Raw genomic sequence first — 11,968 nt, forward strand, 5'->3', positions numbered from 1 at the left:
TGTAATTTGCAACACAGACGTAAAGTAACCGTCCAGTGAAAATCTCACTTTTAAAAGTTCATATTCTGTTAACTCATAACCAAAATTCTAAAAGGCACTCGCACATCAGAGCTATTTTTTTGTTGCAGGTGCATGGTTAACAGAGAGATAGCTTAGAAGAAAAGGGAAATCATATCCTATAGGTACCTAGGAGGTCCATTTCAGTAGCCACAAGTATCCTATTAACTTTCACATGTCTGAAATGAAAGAAGAGTGTGAGAACAAGGAGTGCATGTGATCTCTTGTGATTGCATGTGATCTTATGTGATATTAATGTGATAACATGTGACAACATGTAAAAGCCACATGTGATACTACACGTGAAAACACGATCTCATGTCAAATAAATGTGACAACATGGGGATGCAAAACTTTTTCACATGTGAAAATGCAATTCCACATGTGAGAGTCAGAGTTTCACATGTGAAAGTGCAAATTAGATTTTCACATATGAAGGTTTTACACATGTGAAAAAGCAACCCTACATATGAGAGTTAGATTATCACATGTAAAAGTTTTAGCTCAACATGTGAAAACAGCTATTTCACATGTGAAAATATCACAAATGTTTTATGTGTTTTCTTAATCAATGACAATATGATTACATATGACATTATCACATAGTACTGGCTTTTCAATATGACCCCACCTGGGTTTTGAACTCACAACCTCTGGATTTGGGGTATGCTAATATTGTTGCTGCATCACAAAGTCTGTAACATTCTTCTACAGATTCATTCCCTATAATACATCTCTGCACTTAGCAAAAGATTACCATCTGCACTGCTATTTTAGGTATCAGTTAATCTGACTATTCTGTCATCATTGATGACATTTACTTATTTCAGCTATTTGAGGGGTTTTCTGTATAGTTGTCTAATGTTGGTGGGGCATATTATTCTGTTTTAATGTTACTCCTGAATCACTATGAAACATACAATAGTTTTCTTCAGTGTATTTTTAACAAAGCAGAGATTTACTTTACTTAAGTCCAAAGTGTAGGAATACAGGTGAAATCAGTCAGTGTGGCATAGCAGGAAGATCGGAATGCCGTGAACCAAGAGGTTGTGAGATCAAATCCCAGGTGAGGACATGTGGAATAATAATTACTCTATAAATAAACATACACAATGTAATAATGTATGTAAAAGTGTGTCAAATATGTATGTTAAAAATATAGTGACTGCGTGAATTTCCGGGGACATCTGTATGTTAAAAACACTGTGACTGCGTGACGTTCTGGGGAAATATGTATGTTAAAAGCACTGTTTGTGTGTGTATACTAATTACACATTTTTGTTTGCAGGGCATCACCTGGGAAATCTCAAGTGAAAAATATTCACATGGGGAAAATGTAATCCACATGTGAAAGGTTATATGATCACATGAGAAAATCCACATGTGACACTTCATGTGAAATATCATTACTTGATGTGTTCCAAAAACACATGGTTTCACATGATTTCACATGTGGAATTTCACATGTGCAAAAAAAGTCATGTAAAATATTTTCTGTAAGGGGGAAACCAGAACCTGGCTATTGAAACAGGACAACAGGGAGTGGAACAGCAGTGGAACATCGTCACAGCGCCCAAGAACGTCCTCCTCACAATGAACGGGCCAGATGGGGCTGAGGGCCGGGAATTAAAACAAAAATGTGCAGATGGGGACAGAAAAAGAGAGAGGCAGCAGGCAGCTAAATATTAAGGAAAGAATGTGAGAAAGAATGTAGGATTCTTACCAGCTCGATAAACAAAGTTTGCCTCGGTTTCTGAGGACGACGGGGAGAGGAGATCATCGTCGTACTCGTTGGAGCTGAAGGATCCTGAGTGGTTCCTCTTCCTGGCGTCCATGACGGCGTTGGCCACCATCACGTGTCGCAGCGAGTCGTTGAGGTACCGGTGAAGCAAGCTGCTCTTGTACTTGGGAGGCGGAGTCACGTAGTCCTCGGCCAATGAGGCGGCGTCGGCGGCCCGGAGCCCCGCCCCTATCATGGCGGCTCCCTCTTTTTTGATGACGCTCTGGTACATGGGCTTGCTGAACTCGCCGCCGCTCGTCTGCATCCGCTGAGGGTTGTCCCCGTCTACAACACCAGGGGGAGCCACCAGGGAGAGCCCAGACAAAGAAGAGCGAAAGAAAAAAAAAAACATTTAGTTCCTCTGTCTGCATGCCCTCCAGTTGGCAGGGCTTCAACCAGCTACAGTGAAGACCTCAGCCGTCAACTTAAGACCAAGGCATTACTAAACCATGACGGATGGTAGCCCATTTCCTCTCTATCAAAAGCACATTGCTGTTATCCTTTGGTAGAAATAAATAATTTCCAGGGAGCTCTTTGCAGCCGAGATTGAAATAAAATATTGGCCCCCACCTGATGAAAGAAAATACAGAAGATATAACACGGTGCTGAAAAACAGATCCCCTCTCGGGATCAGGGAAATCAAGAGCGCTCCACTGGAAATTATTTGGGCAGGTCTGAGTTTTGATTCAGTCCGGGCCAAATTATAATTGTAGCTTATATCAGAACCACATGGACATATTTGCTTTCCTTCCCCTGCTTCCTGAGGTAGATATTTGAGGTGTATATTTGAGGTGTATATTCGAGGCGTACATCGTATATCCGAGAGTGACGTTGAAATCCTCAGGTTCCTTTTTTAAGCCTGTGACATTTCTCTTTCATGCCTTTCCTCAAGTTGGACATAAACCTGAGCTACAGGTGACCTTTAACCTCCCTCAGTTTGACCCCTGACCTCTTCCTGTTGAGGCATTGCCACGGCAACCCTGCTGACAATGTGGTGAAGTATCTAACAGTGAGACCTTGACAGTTAGCCTCTGAGTAGTTACAGGGTCATTGGGGTTATCGTCTCCTTAGTCACATAACTAACTCCTGGAGCAACAGTACGTGCATCCCAAATAGCTATATAGTGCACTACTTTTGACCAGAGCCCTATATAAGCAATTTATTACAAAAGAAGCAAGTCTCGGGGCACTGGAGAACTGAAGACTGCAAAATAAAGACATTCCACCCTGCCCACACTGTTCTCTTCTCCTCAACAAACCTAATTAGGGCTTAAAAGACTGAGTGACACCACAGTACAGTGCATGGGTGTTTTTCTGTGTCACAGAAAATAACTGACAGAGAGAGGGGGAGAGAGAGAGAGAAAGAGAGAGAGCGAGAGAGAGAGAGAGAGAGAGATAAATACATGTATGACAGAGCCTCTCATTTCCAATTGCAGGCTGGGATCTGAAGGGGAAGCTAGTCTTCAGCCCTGCTAGTCCTGTAGGGTGTCTTAATGACAGTGTGTCACAGCCTCTGAGCATCAGCGTCTTTCTACCAGGACACATAGTGTGCGTCCCAAATTAGCCCTGGTCAAAAGTAGTGCACTACATAGGGAATAGGGTGCAATTTGAGACGCATCCTGGTCAAAAGTAGTGCACTACATAGGGAATAGGGTGCAATTTGAGACGCAACCACAGACAGGCCATTTATAAACACCAATGCATGGCCCTGCATAACAGGATCCTACTTCGGGGCTGGAGCTGTCGGATACGAGGCAGTAGGAAGGAGGATGGAAATGGTTGTGTTTGGCTGACCTCATTTTCTGAGGTAGAGGTATGATATGATATACAGTGGCTTCAGAAAGTATTCAGACACCTTTACTTTTTCCACATTTTGTTACGTTACAGCCTTATTCTAAAATTGATTAAATAAATAACAATTATCATCAATCTACACACGATACCCCATAATGACAAAGAGAAAACTGGTTTTTAGAAAGTTTTGCAAATGTATTAAAAATAAAAAACAGAAATATCTTATTTACAGAAGTATTCAGACCCTTTGCTATGAGACTTGAAATTGAGCTCAGGTGCATCCTGTTTCCATTGATCATCCTTGAGATGTTTCTACAACTTGATCGGAGTCCACCTGTGGTAAATTCAATTGATTGGACATGGTTTGGAAAGGCACACACCTGTCTATATAAGGTCCCACAGTTGACAGTGCATGTCAGAGCAAATACCAAGCCATGGGGTCGAAGGAATTGTCCGTAGAGCTCAGAGACAGGATTGTGTCGAGGCACCGATCTGGGGAAGGGTACCAAAAAATTTCTGCAGCATTGAAAGTCCCCAAGAACACAGTGGCCTCCATCATTCTTAAATGGAAGAAGTTACCACCAAGACTCTTCCTAGAGCTGGCCGCCCAGCCAAACTTAGCAATCGGGGGAGAAGTGCCTTACTCAGGGAGGTGACCAAGAATCCGATGGTCACTCTGACAGAGCTTCAGAGTTCCTCTGTGGAGATGGGAGAACCTTCCAGAAGAACAACCATCTCTGCAGCACTCCACCAATCAGGGCTTTATGGTAGAAGCCACTCCTCAGTAAAAGGCACATGACAGGCCGCTTGGAGTTTGCTAAAAGGCACCTAAAGACTCTCAGACTATGAGAAATAAGATTCTCTGGTCTGATGAAACCTAGATTGAACTCTTTGGCCTGAATGCCAAGCGTCACGTCTGGAGGAAACCTGGCACCATCCCTACGGTGAAGCATGGTGGTGGCAGCATCATGCTGTGGGGATGTTTTTCAGCGGCAGGGACTGGGAGACTAGTCAGGATCGAGGGAAGATGAACGGAGCAAAGTACAGAGAGATCCTTGATGAAAACCTGCTCCAGAGAGCTCGGGACCTCAGACTGGGGCGAAGGTTCACCTTCCAACAGGACAACGACCCTAAGCACACAGCCAAGACAATGCAGGAATGGCTTCGGGACAAGTCTCTGAATGTCCTTGAGTGGCCCAGCCAGAGCCCGCACTTGAACCCGGTCGAACAACTCTGAAGAGACCTGAAAATAGCTGTGCAGCGACGCTCCCCATCCAACCTGACAGAGCTTGAGAGGATCTGCAGAATAGAATGGGAGAAATTCCCCAAATACAGGTGTACCACGCTTGTAGCGTCATACCCAAGAAGACTTGAGGCTGTAATCGCTGCTAAAGGTGCTTCAACAAAGTACTGAATAAAGGGTCTGAATATTTATGTAAATGTGTTATTTCAGTTGTTCATTTTTAATACATTTGCAAAAGTTTCTAAAAACCTGTTTTTGCTTTGTCATTATGGGGTATTGTGTGTAGATTGATGAGTGGGGTGAAAAAACAATTTAATCCATTTTAGAATAAGGCTGTAACGTAACAAAATGTGAACAAATTCAAGAGGTCTGAATACTTTCCGAATGCACTGTATGTGATGTTATGAGGTGTAATGTGATAAGTCGGCACTGACAGTGAGGGTTACCTTCATGACATAGACATACGATGTTGTAATGCGATAGGTTGGCGATGAGGAGAAAGTTAGCCTACCTTCTGAGCAGGTGTCATCGCTGCTGACACTCAGTCTCTCTGCGTTGCCCTGGACGTATTTGTTGTAGAGTTTGATGCGCAGCGCCCAGCTCAGATCTGGCTGTCTCACTGTGTTCTTCAGCCTCCGTCTGGCGTTGGCAAACCAGTTAGACACCTGAGCGAGGGAGGGAGAGGGAGGGAGGGAGAGAGAGAGAGAGAGAAAGTAAGATAGAGAGAGAAAGTAAGAGAGAGAGAGAGAGAGAGAGAGAGAGGGAGAGAGAGAGAGAAAGTGAGAGAGGGGGTAAGAGAGAAAGAGAAAGTGAGAGAGGGGGTAAGAGAGAAAGTGAGAAAAAGACAGAGAGTGATAGGAGAGAGGAGAAAGAGAAACAGAGAGAGAGAGAGAGAGAGAGACAGAGACAGACAGAAAAACCAAGAGAAGAGCAAAGGACAAGGAGGAGAGTCAGAGAGAGTCAGAGTCAGAGAGAGAGAGAGAGAGAGAGAGAGAGAGAGAGAGAGAGAGAGAGAGAGAGAGAGAGAGAGAGAGAAGAACAGAGAGAGAGAGAGAGAGAGAGAGAGAGAGAGAAGAACAGAGAGAGAGAGAATAACAGAGAGAGAGAGATAGAGAGAGAGAGAGAGAGAGAGAGAGAGAGAGAGAGAGTAGAGAGAGAGAGAGAGAGAGAGAGAGAGAGAGAGAGAGAGAGAGAGAGAGAGAGAGAGAGAGAGAGAGGAGAACAGAGAGAGGGAAGAACGGAGAGAAAAGGGAAGAAAAATAGAAATCTCTGTTATTGTTTGGATTCAAAACACCTCCACATCCATGACAAAACAAAGACTATCCTTTAGGAAAATGTCTGCTGTGCCTCCCTCCCTCCCTCTGGCCGGCCTTACCCTGGGTACGAGAGAGACGGAAAGACAGAGGCGGTTTGCAACACGGCGGACCCTGATACCCATAATACCGCAGAAGCAGAAGTCTCTGAGACATCCCAGACACGCTGGGGAAATGGGTCGAGAAAATCAGCAAGAAAACACTGCAGTATTCATCTAGTCTAGTCCATATCAAAGGCTTTCAAAAAGCCATTCACAACCATTTAACACCCCTAAACGCTGGACAGGCCCAGCGAATGTAACGATTCATTAACTTATTTCCAACCCAATGTACCCAGTCCTATGTCCTTATTCTGGATTCTGCCAACCTCCTTTAATAATATGTTTTTTTCCCAAACACAGTCTTCATTAATGCAATAAAATGATACTCAACCCTGCCTTCTTCATTTCACAAGAACCAGAGACCATTAGAAGTTATACTAGAATAACTGTTCATGCTCAATACACTTCAAGCGACTTATGAAAGAGTTGGACTGGCAGTATGCTAGAGTACTTCTTTTCTGATCTTTCAGTATCATGTTTCTCGTTAACAAATAGAGTCCCACGTCCCTTTGTCTCTGGCTGAGAGCATGTCAAACCAGGGGCCTAAGCTGAGGCGTCCACATGTGGCTTGGAGGACTGAGAGAGGCTGAGAGAGGCTGAGAGAGGCTGAGAGAGGCTGAGAGAGGCTGAGCGGGAGAGAGGCTGAGCAAGACTGAGAGAGGCTGAGAGAGGCTGAGAGAGGCTGAGAGACTGAGAGACTGAGAGACTGAGAGAGACTGAGAGACTGAGAGAGCACTTAGAGAGCATAGAGGTCTGAAGCGGCTTGCTAATGAGCCTGTAAGAAAAGATGGCTGTCACTAAGACTGAGACTGGGGGAGGATGGATGGGTGGCTCACTTGGGCTGCGTCCCAAATAGCACCCTATTCCCCTATATAGTGCACTACTTTTGACCAGGGCCCATTGGGGCCCACAGACATCAGGGCCCAAAGACATCAAACACAGTGTTATGACACCACATGGTTAATCACCTTGTTCCTTGTTCCTTGTTCCTGCCCTGTGGCATACAGACAGACAGGTAGGTCACAGACAGAGTGAACATAGCATGACCTTTCACCCCCCCCGTATGGGGTGTGTGGGGTAGTGGGCCTGTGTGTGTGTGGGTGTTCCATGTAAAGCATTCTTCTGTGATGTGCTCACATTCCCAAAACAAAAGGCTTCATTAGGACCAAAATTAAAAACAGATTAGGCGACCGACACAGAGACAGATCTCTCTCTCATATTAATTACATTGTGTTGTGTCCAGATGATATAGCAGCCCCACGTCAGACAGAACATACTGTAGGGAGAAGCTCAGCTCAACATCTGACTATTGTAGCCTTCTGTTGCTGCTCTCTCTTTCTGTATCTCTCTCTCTCGGTCTCTCTCTCTCTCTCTGTATCTCTCTCTCTCTTTGTCTCTCTCTCTCTTTGTCTCTCTCTCTCTTTGTCTCTCTCAGTCTCTCTCTCTCAGTCTCTCTCTCTTTGTCTCTCTCTCTCTCTCTGTCTCTCTCTCTCACTTTATGATGGAAATACAGTAATCTAGAGGAACACCATACTCTATGACTCATAACACTAAAAAGGCCACCTAACTACAAGCTGCCTATTTATAACGACAAGCAGGCTATAATAAGGAGGAGATGAGGTCAAGGTCAATGTTGTCCATAATGAAAACCATAAGGTTAAATAAAGATGGAGAATTCATACAGAATGAATTCTGTGACAAATTAAAATGTAGGCTACACTAGAATGATGTAGGCTACATTGTAATGAGGCCTTTTCACTATTATAATTATTTATCTATATAAGTATTTTCATTTCAATACAATATCATCTCAACAACAATCAGATTATAAATGAAATTGTGGTTAAACTGTTGTTCTAATGGAACTTTCCTGAAATATTTAAAATAAGAGAAAAAAATACCTGGACCAAGGTCATTTGAGAGCCGAGGGCTAGCAGGATTTTCTCTGTCTTAGTGGGGTATGGGTTGTCCCTGTGTTTGTAGAGCCACTGCTTCAGGGGCCGAGCCATGTCCTGAAGGGCCTGACGCTTGTGTCGCACCTTCCCGCCGTTCTGACGGCCCCTGCACAAGGGAGGGAGAGAGAGGGAGGGAGGGAGAGAGAGGGAGCAACAAGTTTGTCACTCACTGCTCTAGAGGAAATAGGCCTAAGAATTGAATTGAGGCCCATGCCCATTTAAAATGTAGTTATAAAACAAATCTATTTAGAAAAAATACATATTCTTGATGTGGAATTTATGGGGAATAGTAGCACATACTTTTCAGATTTTGTTTTCATAACGTAGTTGTCAAGGTTGCAGACTGTAGGCCTATAAGAAATTGACATAATGAAACAATAGTGAATTTAGAGAAAATATTAAAACATTGCTATAACGAAAACTGTTGGTAACATGTGGAAATATTTTTTTCTCTTTCCATTTGGACAAAGTATTTTCCCTTTGTACAAAGCTGTTGGCCAAGACTTGACGCACAACTTTTACACTTAGGTTATTATTATTCAAGACTAAGTCGATAATATGATTACATTTAGCCTAGGTCTAATTAAGGGTTTAATTCATTGTGCATACATGGACTACTTGAGGGATATAGGTTCTATAGAATATAGTTTTTTTTACTGGAAGGCAATGGGACACTGTTGCTATTGGTCAACACAAATTAATAACATTGAGCTTAGCTAAGCCACCTGCGCTTTAACGATGCCTATAGGTTGTTAAGAAGGTATGCATCCTGTGACAACAAGATACACATGTATATGAGCAATATGAACATCCGTCAATAATTGACAATGTACTAAAGGTCTTTATTTATTTATTGACTGCATATTTATTTGGATTTCTGATGTAAAGTTAATAAATAAATGTTTGACTTTACAAGTTTGCCACTCAATGTTGTTTTTATTATTATTGTTAATAGCATTTTTGTTATTATTATTATTATTCATATAAAATACATGGAACATAAAACGTTTATCCAGTTCCTCCTTTTTAGGTTCCTAGGAGAACCTTTTTTTTAGAGTGTAATATAGGCCAAAATACCATTTGACTAATCAATTAAAGACATATCATTCAACTTTATTTGAAAAACAATGATAAAGGAAGAGGCTATCAATACTAACATTTAAATGTTATATAATTAGACCTACATCTTAATGCATTTGGGTGCAAAAAAAACTTTTGGGGGAAAAAAACACACTAAAAACAAGTGACGTGATCGGATGAGTGGTGGTGCACTTTATCCTAGAAAATTGAGAGAGAATATAGTTATTTATTTACACACGACCAAATGTAATGGTAACTAACTAAAGTGGATGTTCTAAGTGTGACTAAAGTGGATGTTCCGTTCATTTTATAACCTTACTTGAAGAAGAATGACTCTCCTGAGTCATGACACGTAAAATGACCGTTGGAAAGTAGGCCTATGCAATTTTCTCACCAAAGTGCGCTATAATTAAACTGGGGCAGAGAAGCGTTTTATTGGTTGCTTGTTTTCTCCTCAAAGCACGAAAACGTCGCAATGAAACAAATAATAACATTCAATTTTACACCCATGGGAGATGTGTCTCAAGTAGGGCTAAGTTGTAGTGCTGCCAAGTCTACTCACCAACACGCAATGGCGTGTTTCAACCAAGCACAACATTGAGCAACATGTATTAAAGGAATTCCAAATGAGATCAACTTGTTCCTGATACTTGTAATGGACTGCCTAGGATTTTTAAACCTGTAGATGTCACTATGGCGCTGCGATATTCCTTCTCCGAAGCTTCACTGCAGATGTAACATTTCTTCTCCTAACCTCAAGTCTGCCTAAAGTAAGGTTCATGTTCTTCAAATATTTTCCTTGTAATCTAGATCTGTATGAACAACCTAAAGAATATTTTACTCCCCTGTACTGAATTTTGGCGACACACACCTAGTATTTATATTAATATTCTTCATTAGTAATGATATTCCCCCCAAAGCGGCACCTCACCGTCATTGTGTTATCCCTCGGTCTCTCCTTACACACAGAGGTACAGTAGTTCAATAACTCTGGCGCAAATGGAGACCGTCCGTGTGTAGGATGTTTGCTTAAATTGACTCGTGTTTCACACAGCATCGCGTTTGATTCGGTGCTGGTGCCCATCTACGCATATAAGGGACTACTGTACCGTCTGTAAATAAAATGCGTGTTGAGTGTAAACAGCACACGCGGCAATCAGGAGTTCGGACTCTCTGAATTCCGATTAGACGAAAATAAAGTATGACATTATTCATTTTTTACTCGCTCTCTTTAAAAAAAAAATGCCATGATTGACTACTAGACCACACATAGAGTTGAAGCAAGTGCACATTTATATAGGCTATTAGAAACAGGAGACGTGTTATAAACATGCTACTGAACACGGATGGCCTAGATATTAATCTGTAGATTTGATGTGAATATCAACACTAAAATGCAAACCAGGTTGCAATAGTAAATATACATTTCCTGCAATTTCCCTAAAACAATAAGATCATATTGCACAGATGGAAAAATGAAATATGCATGTAAAACCTCCTAATTTGGTTAATATTTTGGCTACATTCTGTGCAATGATATTGTAACATTTTGCTTAGATTTGCTATGATTTCACTTTAGATAACCTTTTGTCTGAATTTATAATGTTGAGTATTGTTTAGAACATATTCAAAATATTATTAGATGACATTGCTTTCGAAAAGCCTACGTCTTGCATTATAAATGCATAATTACGCACTACGCACACTTGGTTATTTGGGGTCACCATAATCAAAGAAACTCATCTGCACAATTTAATTTTGCAGCATCAACTTCTTACACCTTTGACACAGTGTGTATCACTCCGTCTTCAGTTGCGCCAACAGGAAGGTCCCCTTACCCAGATATGACTATACAATACAAACCAAATTGCAATAATTCAAAAATCTAAACACTGTTGCAAGTTTTGTTGTCTGATTTGTTTTTTAGGTTTGAATGAGTGACATAGCCTACCTCCTGTGTCTGATGCCGTTGTTGTCTTTGATAACTTGATGATTGCTTGATAGCAGGTCTGGATGAAGGTCCGGATGCTGTCCATCTATTACCTCTAAATAATTTCTGCTGCTCCTCTCGACCTCCTTCGCCTTCTCATCGAAGATGACCTGGTTACTCAATTTGTTAAACACAATAGTATTCATCTTTGGTTCGTTATTCCTTCGTATTCTTTACTGCGTAAAATTCTGTCTGTCTTCTCGAAAGTGTCGCACTTGACTTCTTATTGGAGCTGCTGCCCCCGTGTCCCGGTGTGTCTCCTGTGAAACAAGTGAAATATGGAGATTCTAAAGTCATGCAGCTGGGGTTAACATATTCAGATGGACATCATTTGATAAAGTCGGGTTTCTGATTTTGTAATTATGATGATGCTCCAAAATCAAAGGTACATTCATTGTATTGTATCATAATTCATAATATGGTGGATCAATTTACGCACCAAGCGAAAGCCTGATTGAAACCACAAAGGCAGTAGGGTGATTTCTACCAAGTGTTCTTGACTATCCTCAAAGACCACTATAAAGTTAATGCACTCCATCGCAATAAAACACCCCAGTCTGCAGCGCGGTGCGGTGCCATGCATCCAATAGGCATACCTCACCATACAGAACATCTCAATACATTGAGACAAAATACGGTCCATCAGATTAGCTAAA

General features: G+C 41.8%; 1 protein-coding gene across 1 annotated transcript; it reads right to left on the reverse strand.

Moving 5' to 3' along the window:
* Positions 1-228: 228 nt before the first annotated feature.
* mkxa (mohawk homeobox a) lies at positions 229-11,458 on the reverse strand (the record flags this gene model as incomplete). The annotated part of the gene is made up of 6 exons (XM_084151693.1): positions 229-236; positions 1,781-2,122; positions 5,385-5,538; positions 8,189-8,348; positions 8,543-8,593; positions 11,274-11,458. The coding sequence occupies 6 exons, from the start codon at positions 11,456-11,458 to the stop codon at positions 229-231; spliced, it is 900 nt and encodes a 299-aa protein (XP_084007819.1).
* Between the last annotated feature and the right edge of the window lie 510 nt (positions 11,459-11,968).

Source organism: Coregonus lavaretus, assembly GCF_964263955.1.
Source record: "Coregonus lavaretus genome assembly, chromosome: 34".
In the NCBI taxonomy this organism is placed as follows: domain Eukaryota; kingdom Metazoa; phylum Chordata; class Actinopteri; order Salmoniformes; family Salmonidae; genus Coregonus; species Coregonus lavaretus.